The 17,674-nt window shown below is 46.9% G+C and overlaps 1 protein-coding gene across 3 annotated transcripts in view; it reads left to right on the top strand.

Annotated features, from left to right (window-relative positions):
* Window positions 1-17,674, top strand: part of KCNH2 (potassium voltage-gated channel subfamily H member 2) — a 380,786-nt gene that overhangs the window by 70,140 nt on the left and 292,972 nt on the right. For all 3 annotated transcript variants that reach the window (XM_068235401.1, XM_068235399.1, XM_068235398.1), the window contains exon 2: window positions 13,102-13,332. In XM_068235401.1, coding sequence (XP_068091502.1) covers window positions 13,176-13,332 — 157 coding nt within the window. In that variant the 5' untranslated portion in view covers window positions 13,102-13,175. The remainder of the gene's footprint in view (window positions 1-13,101; window positions 13,333-17,674) is intronic.

The following is a 17,674-nucleotide window of genomic DNA, read 5'->3' as shown; positions in this document are numbered from 1 at the left end:
CGTCAGCCGCCTCCGATCCAGCCCTTAGCGCTGGCCGGAACTGTTTGTTCCGGCTACGCTGGGCTCGGGCGGCTGGGGGGACCCTCTTTCGCCGCTGCACGTGGCGGATCGCCGCGCTGCAGCGGCGATCAGGCAGCACACGCGGCTGGCAAAGTGCCAGCTGCGTGTGCTGCTTTTTATTGCATTAAAATCGGCCCAGCAGGGCCTGAGCGGCAGCCTCTGGCGGTGTTGGACGAGCTGAGCTCGTCCAGACCGCTCAGTAGGTTAAAGGATACCCGAGGTGACATGTGACATGAGATAGACATGTGTGTGTACAGTGCCATGCACACAAATAACTAGACTGTCTGTCTTTTTTTCTTTCTTCCTGAATGAGTTAAATATCAGGTATGTAAGTGGCTGACTCAGTCCTGACTCAGACAGGAAGCGACTACAGTGTGACCTTAACTGATAAGAAATTCCAACTATAAAACACTTTCCTAGCAGAAAATGGCTTCTGAGAGCAAGAAAGAGATAAAAAGGGTCAATAGTTCATAGATTTTAGCTCTGGCATACTTCAATGAATGTGTCATTGAGCAAAAACAATAAAATAGTTACAACTTAAAAAGTAAATTTAAACATAAAATAAAACTGTGGAATATCTTAAAATATCATTTTCAGGAGAAGGAAGATGGATACAGTCGTTTATTTCATTAGTTTATTTTCGCCTCGGATGCCCTTTAAAATTGCAAAAAACGGAATGATGTTTGGCATGCATTTTTTCACGTTAAAATTTGTGTCTGTATGAAGATTTTTGTGTGAAATTGTTTACTGTAGATAATTAGTGTCAATGGGAATTTGAATGCAACATGCAATTTAATGCTGATGAGTCAAAGGTGACAAAACGCGTAGGGTGTTGTTTGGAGACACGTGGGCACCAGCTCATACCTGTAAGTAAGGGACGGGATCGTCCTGCCCTGGGCTGGACTCTCCTGCCTCAACACAATTGCGCTGTATGAAAGTGTGCCTTTCTTGTCCTGGAATTTCAGTCTACTCCTACAACTGGATATTGGACACTCTATTGATCAGAAGTGTCTGTAAATTTCCCCTGATTAGGTTTTAGCTTGATGGGAACCTGGATACTTGTAAAGCGCATTGACCAGCCAAGCGGCCCTGTGATCAATTCTCCACCAGGTCTCTGCTGATACCTCATTGAGCTGGAATGCACTCTGTGCTGCATTGATATACCGTGTGTGAGCTTCAATCATTTGTCTAATTGGGCCGCTATTAGCCCCGTGTGTAAAAGCCTTATTCCAGGCTCTAATGTTTTCTTAGAGCCATGAAGGCACTTAGATATAGAGCTTGTGTTTTCTTAAGGCGAGTACACACGCCATACTTCCGCAAACAACTGGTCCGCCAGCCTTATCAGTCTGCCGACAGTGCGTACACACGTGCTTCTGTCGGCAGAACGTCCGATCAGCAGGAGGGTCAGGTGGACCTGTCGTTTGCGGAAGTATGGCGTGTGTACACGCCTTTAGTGTAAGCACATTGATTAGCTAATTTCACTAAAACCCTGATAAAATACCTGGTTAGGAGACCACAAACACACTGGCCACGTCCTCCACCATGGACTGTCACTGCTATAGACTGTAGTCTTCTCAAAGAAATTCAGTCTGCGCTTCCCCCTTGCAGTGTGAAAAGTGTGAAGCTGCAATGCGCCCATTAAAGCCTATCGACGCTGCGCGTGGGATCGCGCGATTGCGTATGCAAAACTTTGCGCGCGGGACTTTGCGCGCGATAACTAGCACAAAGCGGTGCTAACTCAGCGGTGCAAAGGTTATCACGCCTAAAGTCTTTTAGGCGTGATAACTGAGTTATCACCGCTTTGTGAATCAGGCCCATAGAATCTGAAATGTACTTACTGAATTTGCACCAGCCCTCCCACTCAACTAACCTAACACCCCACCACCACCACAATACTCAATTTGGAGAACATCCAAACTGCTTCAGCTCTGGCTGGCATTGTCCTGACTAATCCCCGCAACAGGCCACATCCCCAAAAACTCTGTGCCACTCTAACTTTGGCAGTTGCCACGCCGCTCAGAATTCTGGGGTGGGGATGAGTACTGCAAGGACTATGTCCCCTCCCAGATATGTTGGACCTCTGCAATTATATGGGGACCCTGCTTAAAGAATGCCTAAAGACTGAGGAGCTATGGGCCCCAGTGCAACTTGGGCCCCCCAAGCACTCTCTATATAACAATTGATACAGCGCCTAAACCAAGAATGGCACAGACAGAGGACTTTATTGGATCCAGAGCCTTCCCCCTCCATAGGTATCTAACTTTTTTCAGCTGGCTTTAGTTATCATCATCATCATCATCAATATATATAATAGACTAAGTGCCTCAACCTTCAAACAAGAAGAAGAAGTACTTTGCATGAGAACATTTATGCGTGCTCAAACACCAAGTTTAAGGCCTCTTTTCCACGGACTGTTGAGCTGTGTGCTCAGCAAGCAGTTACCAGGCAGCAGTGAGCAGATACCAGGCAGCAATAAGCAGTTACCAGGCAGCAACAAGCAGTTACCAGGCAGCAGTGAGCAGATACCAGGCAGCAACAAGCAGTTACCAGGCAGCAACAAGCAGTTACCAGGCAGCAGTGAGCAGATACCAGGCAGCAACAAGCAGTTACCAGGCAGCAACAAGCAGTTACCAGGCAGCAGTGAGCAGATACCAGGCGTCAGCAAGCAGTTACACGGCGTCAGCAAGCAGTTACAAGGCAGCAGCAAGCAGTTACCAGGCAGCAGCAAGCAGTTACCAGGCAGCAGCAAGCAGTTACCAGGCAGCAGCAAGCAGTTACCAGGCAGCAGCAAGCAGTTACCAGGCAGCAGCAAGCAGTTACCAGGCAGCAGCGAGCAGTTACCAGGCAGCAGTGGGCAGTTGTGAGAGTTTGAGAGCCATTTCACTGCCTATTCACAGTCCATGGAAAAGAGGCCTTACCCTAGCAAGTCTGACATTGCAAATCTGGCCTAATTGGCTATTCATGAGGCAATGCTCATGCAAATGCATGCACAAACCAATACCACAAAGCAGTCACCCTGCTACATGCTACATTAGCACTATCCGGCTTAGTGCACACCAGAGCGGTTCGGCAGCGTTTTGCGATCCACTTGCGGCTGCGGATACGCTTGGGTAATGTATTTCAATGGGCTGGTGCACACCAGAGCGGGAGGCGTTTTGCTGAAACGCATACTCCCGAGGTGAGGCATTTTTTGGATTGCGGAGGCGTTTCTGCCTCCAATGTAAAGTATAGGAAAAACGCAAACCGCTCTGAAAAACGGCAGTTCAGAGCGGTTTTGCAGGCGTTTTTGTTACAGAAGCTGTTCAGTAACAGCTTACTGTAACAATATATGAAATCTACTACACCAAAAACGCTTTACAAAACCGCAAAATGCTAGGTGAAATGCTACAGAAAAATAAGAGAAAGCGTTTCAAAATCTGCTAGCATTTTGCGGATCTGCTAGCAGTTTTTGGTGTGCTCCAGGCCTCCAGGAGCGCCACGGGGAGGATTCCCAATGCCCCCTTTTTATACAACTGGGGGGACTGCAGGGTCCCAGGCTCTCTCACTGCCTGGAAACCACAGCGGCACCCCGGGGGGGGGGGGGGGGGAGGCTGGGTGGCGTGGACAACCCGCCCCCCCACCAAGTGTGGCCAGCGCCGGGGAGAGCCGTCTGCACCCACTTCCCAATATTAAAAACAGGCACTTACCTTAACGTCCATTGCGTTCTGCTACATGCGCATTAATTTGGGGGCACCACATGAGAAAGGAGAGAAGCATGGGTCACCCCGAGCTTTAGAGCTCAGGGCTGGCTCACATACAGCACTCCAGAGGGGGGGGGGGGAGGACAGGCGCACTCACTGCAGGGTTCACACCACCGCAGCAAGCCATCCACCACCTGCCTCCAAAGGATACAAACTGCACAAAATGCTTTCCATGAGAAAATTAATGCGCATGTAGCAGAACCCAATGGACGTTAAGGTAAGTGGCTGTTTTTAATATTAGGAGGTGGGTGCGGACGGCTCTCCCCAGCGCTGGCCACGCTTGGGGGGGCGGCTGCCACCCAGCCTCCCACTCCGGGGTGCCGCTGTGGTTCCCAGGCAGCGAGAGAGCACTTTGCAGTATTGGTTTTTTGACCCTGCATAGTTTGGCATGCGAAAGAAAATGCGTATTTGCATGAGCATTGCCTCATGAATAGCCAATTAGGCCAGATTTGGAAAGCCAGACTTGCTAGGGTTATACTTGGTGTTTGAGCACGCAAAATTTTTCTCATGGAAAGAATTTTTTGCAGTTGTATCCTTTGGAGGCAGGTGGTGGATGGCTTGCTCTGGTGGTGTGAGCCCTGGAGTGAGTTGTCTGCGCCTGTCCTCCCCCCACCCCGGAGTGTTGTATGTGAGCCAGCCCTGAGCTCTAAAGCTCGGGGTGACCCATGCTTCACTCCTTTCTCATGTGGTGCCCCCAAGTTAATGTGCATGTTGCAGAACGCAATGGACGTTAAGGTAAGTGCCTGTTTTTAATATTGGGAGGTGGGTGCGGATGGTTCTCCCCGGCGCTGACCACACTTGGGGGGGGGGGGTGCAGCTGCGCCACCCAGCCTCCCCCTCCGGGGTGCCGCTGTGGTTCCCAGGCAGTAAGAGAGCCTGGGACCCCGCAGTCCTCCGGTTGTATGGGGGCATTCGGAATCCTCCACGTGGCGCTCCTGGATAGTGCTAATGTAGCATGAACTAATACCCGCAGGGCGATCGCTTTGCAGTATTGGTTTTTTGACCCTGCATAGTTTGGCATGCAAATGCATATTTGCATGAGCATTGCCTCATGAATAGCCAATTAGGCCGGATTTGCAAAGCCAGACTTGCTAGGGTTAAACTTGGTGTTTGAGCACGCATACATTTTCTCATGGAAAGCCTACTTCTTCTTGCTTCAAGGTTGAGGCACGTACTCTATTAGATAGATAGATGCGGCGTATGCTACGACGCGGGTTGGCTAGTTATTATTATTATGTAATGTTTATATAGCGCCAACATCTCCCACAGCACTGTACAGAATATATTGTTCTGTCACTAGCTGTCAGCCAGAGGAGCTCACAATCTAATCCCTACCATAGTCATATGTCTGCATGTATCATTTACTGTATGTATCCTAGTCTAGGGTCAATTTTGGGGAATCCAATAAATTTATCTGTATGTTTTTGGGAATATGGGAGGAAACTGGAGTGTCCAGAGGAAACCCACACAGACACGGGGAGAACATACAAACTCCTTGCAAGTAGTACTGCTAAAGGGGCCCATACACTGGTCGATTTCAGCCATTGATCGATCTATTCTATGGAATCGATCGATCAGAAATCGATTCTGTTAAATTCCCAGATCCATCAATTTGCAGCTGATTTCAATTGATTTGATCTATCTGACAGGATGGAAAATCTAGGTCGATCTGCTGCTGGTAGCAGATCCATGGCCCATAGAGGTACATTGGATCTAATGGTCCAATAATGCATTTTGATCGATTTCCAATAGATTTAATTCTGAAATCTATTGGAAATCTGTTCCTAGTGTGTGGCACACATTACTTGACTTGACGGGCATCTGCCAGAAATCTATCTGATGGTCGAATCTGCTGCGAATCTATAAGTGTATGACCACCTTAACTCATTTGATGATGTTTGTGGTGATAGGTGCAGGTTTTGCAGGAGCAGGCAGTGAGTTGTATTTCTGAACATTAGTCTGGGCTGCAGAGCGGCCCTCTCTGCAGGCGTCACATTGGTATGACAATAACCAGAGAGTCCTCGGACTGCGTATGAACTCTGCAGTGCATGGCTCAGTGATTCTCTCCTGGTTGGTGTCTTGTCCAATATAAATTCTAATTGTCCAATACGGGTGCAGTGTGCAGTGTGAAACGCTTACTGATTCCTACTTACTAGTTCCTCTGTAAGGCCAGGCTGTCCTCAAGTACAGGTCAGGAATAGGCATCCCGGGAGTTGTAGTTCCTCTGTGGCATCAGGCTGTCCTCCAGCACAGGTCAGGGACAGGCATGCTGGGAGTTGTAGTTCCTTTATAGGGTCAGGGTGTCCTCCAGCACAGGTCAGGGGTAGGCATGCTGGGAGTTGTAGTTCCTCTGTAAGGCCAGGCTGTCCTCAAGTACAGGTCAGGAATAGGCATGCTGGGAGTTGTAGTTCCTCTGTGGCATCAGGCTGTCCTCCAGCACAGGTCAGGGACAGGCATGCTGGGAGTTGTAGTTCCTTTATAGGGTCAGGGTGTCCTCCAGCACAGGTCAGGGGTAGGCATGCTGGGAGTTGTAGTTCCTCTGTAAGGCCAGGCTGTCCTCAAGTACAGGTCAGGAATAGGCATGCTGGGAGTTGTAGTTCCTCTGTAGGATCAGGCTGTCCTCCAGCACAGGTCAGGGACAGGCATGCTGGGAGTTGCGGTTCCTCGGTAGGGACTGGCTGCACGGGTCAGGGACAGGCATGCTGGGAGTTGCAGTTCCTCGGTAGGGACAGGCTGCATGGGTCAGGGACAGGCATGCTGGGAGTTGCGGTTCCTCAGTAGGGACAGGCTGCACAGGTCAGGGACAGGCATGCTGGGAGTTGCGGTTCCTCGGCAGTGACAGACTGCACAGGTCAGGGACAGGCATGCTGGGAGATGTGGTTCCTCTGTAGGGACAGGCTTCCCCTCCGCAGAGCTGCAGGCCGTTGGATGGGGGAGGGTTTGGAGAGATAATCTTGTGTATGGGATCTGAGCTCCTAATGCCGCTCTGTCTTGATGGGTTTATCTGATAATCTGTGACTTGCTTTCCCTTTTCCTGGCTTATCCCTCGGTTATCCCGCCCGGCTTCCTGTCACATGTTGTGGCAGATCCCAGAATACACACACGTTGGCTGCAATTCACCGAGATGCAGGTGGTAAAATACCTCATATGGCATTATAGACGTTTTTTCCAAATTCTTGATGATTTTCACACATACGGTAAAAGTTTGGTAATTTACTGATAAACATCATGACAGTCAAGGCTGGATTTATACTTTTTGTGCCCCTAGGCCAAGTATGTGGGGTTCCCAGCCCATGTGCAGCAGCGCCCCTCCCATTCCATGTGCAGCCCCCTCTTCCATGTGTATCATCCATGTACTGCAGCCCCTCCCATTCCATGTGCAGCCCCCTTTTCCATGTGTATCATTCCTGTACAGCAGCCCCTCCTATTCCATGTGCAGGCCCCTCTTCCATGTGTATCATCCATGTACTGCAGCCCCTCCCATTCCATGTGCAGCCCCCTTTTCCATGTGTATCATTCCTGTACAGCAGCCCCCTCCTCCATGTGTATCATCCATGTACTGCATCCATGTACTGCATCCATGTATCATCCATGTACTGCAGCCCCCTTAGGCTGCACCCGCCAAAGACTCTGCCCTTTGTGGCCTTTCTAGAAATGTGACCCTGATGACAGTTCACTAAGATTTTTACTTCATTTGGCATTGTAAGGAATCCTGCTCTATTCCATTCTGTATTTGATGGATTATTGCAGTGCAGTGAAAATGGTTGAAAGATGTGATACAGGATTTATTTTTAAAGTAAGTTAAAGTGCAAGTCCAAGCTGCACAAAATGAACATAAAATTTGTACTCCAAACCATTATCTTGTTAACTATTTTAATTACTACATAGTAATATTGTGGAATTAGGTAAATATGTTTTTTTATGAACTTTCTTATTTCCCTGAATAGTGTAATTAGTGGTCACCTTTCCTCTGCTCTGTTTCCTCCCTTCTATAACCATCCGAATGGCTGATAGTTGCTGACAGATCCAGGTTGGAGACACCGAACACCTCACTTGTGTTACCTCATGCTCTGATCTTTGTGAAATGACATTTATTGAGGTATTTACCTAGCAAGTTGGTAGTTTACCTCACTAGTCGGTAATTTCAGTTTTCCATGTGGTAATAGCCTTACTGAATTTACATTTCACAATATGTTCAGTAAAATCAGCTGTTTTCTGTGCTACCACATGTGGGACCCACTAGAATTTGCAAATTGCTCTCAGACACGATTGTTAATTAGAGAGTGAAGATGGCAGCCTCCATATTCCTCTTACTTCAGGTTCTCTTTAAAGGACAACTGAAGTGAGAGGGATATGGAGGCTGCCATATTGATTTCCTTTAAAGTGGACCCAAATTAAAAATACAAGATTTCAGAAATAAAATCTATTTTCTAAATTATAGTAATAAATAGCAGCCTTTTTTCAGCTGCATGATGACAAATATAAAATATTTGACATTTATTGGAAAAAACCCTCCCTTCCTTTCATATTGCCGGGACAGGATCCAGCAGACTGATGGATTAGATGGTGTCCAGCAAAGGAGGAATTGCTAATGGCTGCCACCTGTATAACCCTAGTTATGAAAAGAGAAGGGTGAAAAGCATGCACTGAAATGCTCCTAGGCTTGAAGGAGTGTTTATTTATCTTTGTATGTGTCAGAGTGGTGCAACTAAATATTTTTAATTTAAAAAAAATGTTTGGTTTGGGTCCGCTTTAAAGCAATACCAGTTACCTGGCAGACCTGCTGATCCTCTGCCTCTAATACTTTCAGCCATAGGCCCTGAACAAGCATGCAGCAGATCAGGTGTTACGGACATTATTGTCAGACCTGACCAGATTAGCTACATGCTTGTTTCTGGTGTGATTCAGACACTTCTGCAGCCAAATAGATCAGCAGGGCTGCCAGACAACTGGTATTGTTTAAAAGGAAATAAACATGGCAGCCTCTATAGTCTTGCCCTTTAAATGACTTCTGAGGCCAAAAAGGTAATGTATTTTTTACTCACCTGGGGCTTCTCCTAGCCCCGAGCAGCAGTCTCAGTCCCTCGCCGCAGCTGCGGTGGTCCTCGCTGTCCCCGTTGTCCGCCCGCAATGATGGAGACCTGCCGGCGGGGTCTCCTCTTCTTGGTCATCTGGGTGAATAAATAATACATTACCTTTTTGACCTCGGAAGTCCTTTAAAGCGAGCCTTTAGGGAATTACAAAAAATAAAGTCAAATACCTATAGAGAGAGAAGGCTCTGGATCTGATGCTGGGTATACATGGCTAGTTTTTGCCACTCGATTCTCCTGTTTGATCGTTCCGCCGCTCGATTCCGCAGTCAATTCTCTTATCTTCCGCTCATTTTTCTTATCTCTTTCCATTCACTGCTATCTGGAATCGAGTGGCGAAACGATAGGGCGGGAGACCAGACATGTCGGAAATTATCGAGCCATCTTAATGGCTCAAATACGAGCCGTGTATACCCAGCATAACACACCGTTTCCTGTCCTCTCTCTGGATTCCTGCACAGTCTCCGGTTCATGTGCCGCCTCTAGGAACCCTCGGAAGACTTCAGAAGCACTTGTGTCCCTGAGCGCTTCTGAAGGCTGATGGCGTATTGACCAGTTGGTGGAATACCTGCAGTGGGGTTGACAGTACTGGACTGAGGATGCTGAGACTGGACGGCAACGTTCTATAGGATCTACACCCTCTGCATAGGTGAGTATCTTTTGCTTCAGTTTTAGCTAATCCCTTGCAGTAAGGTTACGCAGGCATCACAATGCAAGGGATAATGAAGCAGAATCAGTGCTGAGCTGGGGAGAAGGTGCTGCCGCTGTAGAACTCCTGGGCTGGCTAGGAATACAGTACTGCTGCAAATTTTTTACTACAAATATGGGGTACTAGTAGGTGCGTAACCATAAATCATGGCCCCCTCCCAGCGAAACTTAGATGCCCCCCCCCCAATGTTCTCTTGCCTCCCCTTGATTTGCTATCATGATCTTCACACCCATAACAAGTACAGCCTCAAAAACACCTGATCTGAAGTATAGTCCCCTGTATAGGAGGAATGGAAGGTTAGTAATGCCCCTCCCAGCACTGGGCTATTTTGCGATCGCAGGGGCCTCTCCCTTCCAGTGGCAACTCCAGCTTCAAATTTATTTATATATTTTTTTTGGGGGGGGGGGGGCACAAAGGGGGCACAATGGCTGGCTGGTGGGGCACAATCGGGTGATCAAAATCGATGTTTGTATGGCGAGCTCTAGTTATTTTTTGCTAACTAGTACAGCAATGATAGAAGCATATGTAAACATCACAAACAGAACTCAAGCGCTTTTGAGCAGAGCAGATTGTCCAAATGATGGTGCTATTATTGAAGAAAAGATACCTACAGATGTACTTGGCTAGTTTGCTGGCATGCTTTAAACCTTACTTGCTAGCGAGCTGCTCCTGTGAGGACAGATCACAGACAAATCATTCCAGCCCCCAGCCTGGGTCTACAAGCAAGGGAAGAGGAAGTATCAGGAGGGAGAGAAAAACTGTGTGTGTAATCCCTTATCTTAGTAGCTAAGATTAAGCTAACTTAATGCTTACATAGACTCAGGCTGATATGGAGCGTGCCGCAGTGTAGCACTGCCTATGCTCCCCTCTATTTACGCCCTTGGAGTACTGTTCACCCTTCATAGAGGGAACCCTGGAAGTGATCGCGCTCTCGGTTTAGTTGGGTTTCAGGACTCACTACCTGTGCCTGCACTCAATTCTTAACCCGCACCTATTGTACATGCTGGAATGTGACAGAGCCCCTGACCTCTGGATAATTGTGCCATTTACTAGGACTGTCGGCTGCAGTAATTGGATCATCCACTCTGTAATCTGATCAATTGTGTGGAGCTCTGATCAATTGTGTGGAGCAAGGCGGTAAAACTATCAATATCACACAATTGATTTTCCATTAGGGAAACATGAAACATTGCAGAACGTATTCTTGGCTGTACAGTGAACATGTGAGCTTCATACAGAAGAAAGTTTAATTATCCCACTAGAGGGAAGCCTCTGGGTGACTCGGGGGGGCTTCTCAGATCCTCCTACAGCCTATCGATCCTTGTGCCCCTCCCTGTCTATGTACGAGCCGCACTGTGCTGAAACTACGCTGAAATGTGATTGTAGCGTGTTGGTATCTGTAGCTGCTTAAAGTGAGCCTGTAAGGAAAAAAGTGCCCCTGGGAGGTACTTAAAGAGAAACTGTCGCGAAAATCTTAAAATTGAAAACACATACAAATAAGACGTTTATTTCCCCCAGAGTAAAATGTGCCATAAATTACTTTTCCCCTATGTTGCTGTCACTTACAGTAAGTAGTAAAATTCTGACATTACCGACAGGTTTTGGGCTAGTCCATCTCTCCATAGGGGATTCTCAGCAAGGTCTTTATAAAGACATTCTTTGAAAAAGATGTATACAATGATGCAGTTGCTACGTCTTAACTGCCAAAAAAGTAAGATACCAGCCATCCTCTCTACCTACTATTTTGGCAGTTAGAAAAATGTTGTTGAAAACAAAGAAAACGCTGAGAACATACCATGAGGAGTTGGACTAGTCAAAATGCTGTTGGTTCTGTCAGATTTTAAAGAGAAACCGTAACCAAGAATTAATCTTCATCCCAATCAGTAGCTGATACCCCCTTTCCCATGAGAAATCGGATCAGGGGGGCTCTGTATGGCTGATATTGTGGTGAAACCCCTCCCACAGTGTAATGTCGGGACCATGTTTCTGACATCACACTGTGGGAGCCTTGTTGCATTGGGGGAAATAACAGCTGTTTATAGCTGTTTCCAACTGCCAAAAAAGCAAGCAGCATCTCCTTCCACTGACATCACCTGCCAGCAGTAAAAATGTCACCATGTGATAAATGTCAGAATGTAAATCTGGGAGAGGAAAGATTTTACAATGAGCAAACACTGACTAAATCATTTATACATAATTATTGTAAAAATGAAGCACTTTTTTTCTTATTACATTATTTTCACTGGAGTTCCTCCTGTTTACTTTTTTTGTTGGAGTGGGCCTTTAAATCATTCCAGTCCAGATGTAGTGGATTGCTTGTATCCCCTGGGGATCTCTGGAGATGATGCAGTAATTCCCACATAGGCTGTGCTGGTGGTTCTCCTCAATTGTCCTCCAGGTGCCTCCATGGAGTCCATTGCAGAAATGATTGACGATTGACCATCTGATTTCATAATTTTATGGAATCAGTTGAAAATCGTTGCTGCAACTTGTCCGCTTGATCGATGATTCGCTCGATTTCGGCCGAGGGCCGGTCAAAAACATCAATAGTACTTACTGGAAAATCTAAGTCGCTCGCGGTCAATCGAATGTGCGCCGATAACAGCGTGCGATATTGCAACAACCAACGTACACTACGGACCCCCGTCCTCTGTCCTCTCAAGTGTTAAATGTCATCCCCACCCTGATGCCCTGACAGCGGAGGAGTGGCCGGGAGTCGTGCCGGTGGGCCTGGTGAGAATTTTTAAGCACTGGCACCCAGGGGAGCCAGGCAGGCAGCGTCCCTAGGCCAATTCCTTATAATGTTTTGTACAGCAGGAGACATTGGCAGCGCTTCCAAACAGGCTGCACCCGAATTGACTACCTGCAATAGATGTGCAGAGCTCCACTATGTGGACTAAAATACACAACTTGCAGCATCCCTAGGCTGATTCCTTATAATGTTCATGCTGAACTTGATTGGAAATTGGCCTGCGGTGTATGGGCAGGCAACAGATTCAGAGAGAGATCTGTTTGTTTGATTGCTCTATAGATGTATGGGCACCTTAAAGGTGGCCACACACCATACAATTTTTAAAATATCTGTTCAATTTAAGAATTGCAATCAATTTTTCTGACTGATTATAACATTTCAAAAATCTGACCAATGTACCACACACGTACGTTTAATTTTTCCCCAATTATGATAAAAATGATTGGAAACAAAATTGCTGGGGTGTGTATATTAATAAATTGACAATCTAACACACACCATACAATCTTTAGAAAGATTCAAGAAAAATATCTGGCATTCCGGATCGATAAAAATCGAAGAAAACGGGAAATCCGATCGGATTTTTCAGTCGAATGAAAAAAAAGCTTTCAATTTTTTTGGGAGATCCAATTGTTTTTATCGAAATTGCCGTAAAATCGGATCATTTTATTGTATGGTGTGCGGTCATCTTTAGACTGGACTGTAGACACAGGGACCACTCCTTAATTCTCCCCATGTTTTCTCTTCTAGGCCGGAAGTTTATAATTGCCAACGCCCGAGTAGAGAACTGCGCTGTGATTTACTGCAACGATGGCTTTTGCACTATGTGCGGGTACACCAGGGCGGAGGTCATGCAGAGGCCGTGCACCTGTGACTTCCTGTATGGCCCACGGACCACCACCAGCGCCGTCTCCCAGATCGCTCAGGCCCTGGTTGGATCCGAGGAGCGTAAGGTGGAGATCTCCTTCTACCGCAAGGACGGTGAGTGATGTCATATGTCGCATTGAGAGGTGCATGCTGGGATTGCTGAGACCCTAAGCTTGAAACCTTGTCTGTGCTGAGGTCATTTCTTCTGTTGTGTGATGCCGGTGTGGTGAAATTTTTTGCAACTTTATCAGATTTTGCAACCGGTTGCATTTATTTATAGGTATAGCTATCAGAAAGTGCAACCTAACCATTGCCTTTAACCTATCTGTATCAGAAAATGCAACCCAACCAAACCCTATTCTCACACAGAACCCTCCCCTCTTGCTCAACTAATAACCCCCCTGGAGGGAACAATCCCCCCTCTTGCTCAACTAATAACCCACCCCCTCCCCCCAGGGAACAATCCCCCTTGTAGCTCAACTAATAACCCCCCTGGAGGGAACAATCCCCCTTCTAGCTCAATGGTTGCAAAAAATTACAGGCGTGTTAACAGAGAGGAGCCACGCCTACACAGTCATACACTGTCCTCTATGGCAAGTTGCAAAATATGATGGGTAGCAAAATTTTTCACTACACCGGCAGCGTGTATCAACACAGGATGTTGGCTCTGTGTTTTGTAACAATTAATGCTGGAATATCAGCAGCAGTGTATGGAGGTCATTGGTGTTACTTTATTAGATGAAATACCAGTTGCCTGGCAGTCCAGCTGGTCTCTTCAAAACGCATATGCTTTTTCATGCGTTTTCATATTTATTTATGCAAATCACTAGAAAGACAACAGGAAGTGGAAATACATCCCCCCAATTTTTTTTTTACAATAACGCATATAAAAACACATAAAAAACGCATACCATTGCGTTCCCATTGACTTTCATTATCTGCGTTTTTGATACGTTTATGAATATTATGCAACAAAACCCGCGTTTTCAAAAACGCACACATACAAAACGCATATGCGTTTTTTATATGCGATTTTTCCTGCTGCTCATAGACTTCCATCAGCTGCTAAAACGCAGCGTTTCTGCTATGTGTGCACCCGGCCTGAATGATGATCACTATGTGGTATCGCCACCTTGTTATTGATTTCCTTGGTGCTGATTGGCTTGCTGTTACCAGCTGACCACCCCCTGTAGATTGCTAGTGAGGCTTCAGCAGAGGGCTGGGATTCTGGCTTCCATCACCCTCTTTTCCTGCTGGAATCTCTCGCAAGGTGATCTGCAGAAGGGGCTTCTATTTATAACATGTTCCACTTCTGCCCGGAGCCTTCCTGTAGGATTCATGGCGGAGCTGTGGCTATACAGTGTGAGCACCCAGATCTAGGCCATGTCTGGAAGATGTATAGATAATGTATGTGGTGTGTGCTGAGGCCTCGCTGGTAACCCTTTCCTAGGAGGGCCCCTGCCTGCCCTGTGCCGGATGGAGATGAGCCAAAGCTATATCCATCCATGTCATGTACTGATGAGGACCAGAAAGTCTGAAACAGGATAGATGTATGCTGAGTTCTGTAAAATGCATTAGCTACAGGCTCACTATACATCGGGGGTTCTGGGTGTGAGCCTGGCTTCAGGGGCATAGAGAGATGATTTGCATATTGTGGGAGTGATGCATCATGGGGGAATACACGGTTGCTCACTAAAATTATTGCAAATACCTTCTGTTTAAAAGTGGAACTTTAACCCAGGATTGAACTTCATCCCAATCAGTAGCTAACCCCCCCCCCCCCCCTCCCCTTTTCCTTTCCCACGAGAAAGCTTTACCTTTTCTCAAATAGATCATCAGGTCAACCTGTATGGCTTATATTGTGGTGAAACCCCTCCCACAGTGTGATGTCATGGCCCTGACAATTTGCTGTCTGTGAACCTCGTTGCATTGTGGGAAATAACGGCTGTTTCTAACTGCCAAGCAAGCAGTATCTCCCTCTGTGCATAGAACTCTCAGAAACAAACGTTTCGCAGAGATTACCTGACAAAAGATGTCGCCACCTTTGATACATTTCAGAATGTAAATCGGGGCAAGGAAAGGATTTCCAATGGGCAAAAACTGAGTATATCTATAAATTAATATTGTCAAAAAATAAAAAGTTATTGTTAAAATGAAAAGAAAATGTATTCATTACATTATGTTCACTACAGTTCCTCTTTAAAGCTGATTTACCACATGTACTTTCTGTTTTATAGAGGAACTTTAGCCAAAGGGGAAAAAATTAATCAGTACGTTGCAAAGTGAGAAGAGAGATCAAGAAATGATTGATATTCACCATGTAATTTGTTCATGTTGTTTGAGCCACAATCAATCGGTATGTCCTCATCTTTACTACTGGCAGACAGGAAAAATAAAAATAAAGCAGAGAGTACCAACTGCCGTCACCTATAACCACACCTCCGCAATGCGATAGGCTAAAAGGATGTATATATATACTAGCTGATTTCCTGGCGTTGCCCGGGTATGTATTTGGCTGGTGTTGGCTCCGCCCATTTTTTCTATCCCTAACACACAATTACTCAATGACCAAGTTTGTGAGCTTTGCGGTCTTTGGTATCAATAATTTTCATTGAAATAAAAAAATCTGATTGGCTGTTTGTGGCTCCACCCCCTTTTCTGAATTTGAACCCCAGTCACCCAATGACCAACTGTACCAGGTTTGAGGCCTGTGCCATTAACAGTGCAAGAATGGTAGCAATTAAATATACCCCTTGAAAAGCAATAGGTGAAGTTTGATTCACTTTTGTAGGCTCCACCCACTTTTCTGAATATTAATCTCAGTCACCCAGTGACCAACTGTGCAAAGTTTGAGAACCCTGCCATTAACCTCCTTGGTGGTAAGCCGCCGGAGGGTGCCGCTCAGGCCCTGCTGGGCCGATTTGTTTAATTTTTTTTTTTGCTGGACGCAGCTAGCACTTTGCTAGCTGCACCAGCACCCCGATCGCCGCCGCCGCGCGCCCGATCGCCGCTATCCGGTGCGGCGCGCGCCCCCCCCAGACCCTGTGCGCTGCCTGGCCAATCAGTGCCAGGCAGCGCTGAGGGGTGGCCCGGGACTCCCAATGACGTCCCGACGTCAGTGACGTCGGTGACGTCATCCCGCCCGTCGCCATGGCGACGGGGGAAGCCCTCCAGGAAATCCCGTTCTTTGAACGGGATTTCCTGATCGGAGATCGCCGAAGGCGATCGAAGAGGGCGGGGGGATGCCGCTGAGCAGCGGCTATCATGTAGCGAGCCCTGGGCTCGCTACATGATATAGAAAAAAAAAACAAAAAAAAAAAACTGCTGCGCTCCCTCCTGGCGGATTTTTTTATACCGCCAGGAGGGTTAACAGTGTAAGAATGGCTGCAGTTTACATTTTCCCAGGTAAATTTGTATTTGTCTCCACCCACTGATGACCCGGCGTTGCCTGTGTATGTATTTGACTGGTGTGGGCTCCGCCCACTTTCTAACCCTAACACACAAACACTCAATGACCAAGTTTGTGAGCTTTGGGGTCCTTGGCATCAATAATTTGTATATTCCCATGAAATGAAACAAATCAGATTGGCTGTTTGTGGCTTCACCCCCTCTCCAGCATTTGAACCCCAGTCACCCAATGATCAACTGTAGCAGGTTTGAAGCATCTGTGTAACGATCGGTGTAACACAGAGAGGGTCTGATTACCGGTGATCTGCAGTATCACAGAGAATACAAATATATACCCGATTATTGATGATCTGCAATATCACCGATAATCAGATATATCTCTAACCTCTGGACACCTGGGTAATAAGACAGTTAGGTGCAACAGAAATACTTTGAGGACTGCACCTGAGGAGCAGGTGCACAGCAGTAAAGAGTACTGCACAGTAACACGTTCCTTCCGCAAGCCTGAGACTCTCCCGAGGGAGGGGTCAGGCTAGGAGTAGGAAGGACAGAGTGTGAGTGACACCAAGGAAGGATGTCACCCACAGGTCTGTGAGCTATCTCTAACTGAGGAGATAGCTCTCGAGGTCGGGCAAGCCGGGCCAGCAACAGACAGACAGATCAGGCACAGAGACAAGAGACAGATGCGGAATCCGAAGACAAGCAGAGTTTGGCAACAGAGTATCAGATATACTGATCTAATAGAGTCTTCTGATCTGGCCTGCCTGACTGAAACCTGGCTTTCTGAACCAGTTGGCCCCACCCTGGAGGCTGCCGTGCCAACAAACTATTCCGTGATATACTGCAACAGGAAAGAACGCAGGGGAGGAGGGGTTGCACTTTGCTTTAGATCAGCTTTGAAAATCAGACCACTTACTGTAGGTCCTACCAACTCGTTTGAATGCTTGGGGGTGCAACTTTCAGCTGAGAAAAACATTAACATATTGCTGATCTACCGCCCACCAGAAAAACACTCAGACTTCCTTAAGGAACTTGTAGACCTCCTATG

This window comes from Hyperolius riggenbachi, chromosome 5 (assembly GCF_040937935.1).
Source record: "Hyperolius riggenbachi isolate aHypRig1 chromosome 5, aHypRig1.pri, whole genome shotgun sequence".
In the NCBI taxonomy this organism is placed as follows: domain Eukaryota; kingdom Metazoa; phylum Chordata; class Amphibia; order Anura; family Hyperoliidae; genus Hyperolius; species Hyperolius riggenbachi.
Note: the sequence above shows the minus strand (reverse complement) of the source record. Positions and strands in the feature narration are given on the sequence as shown.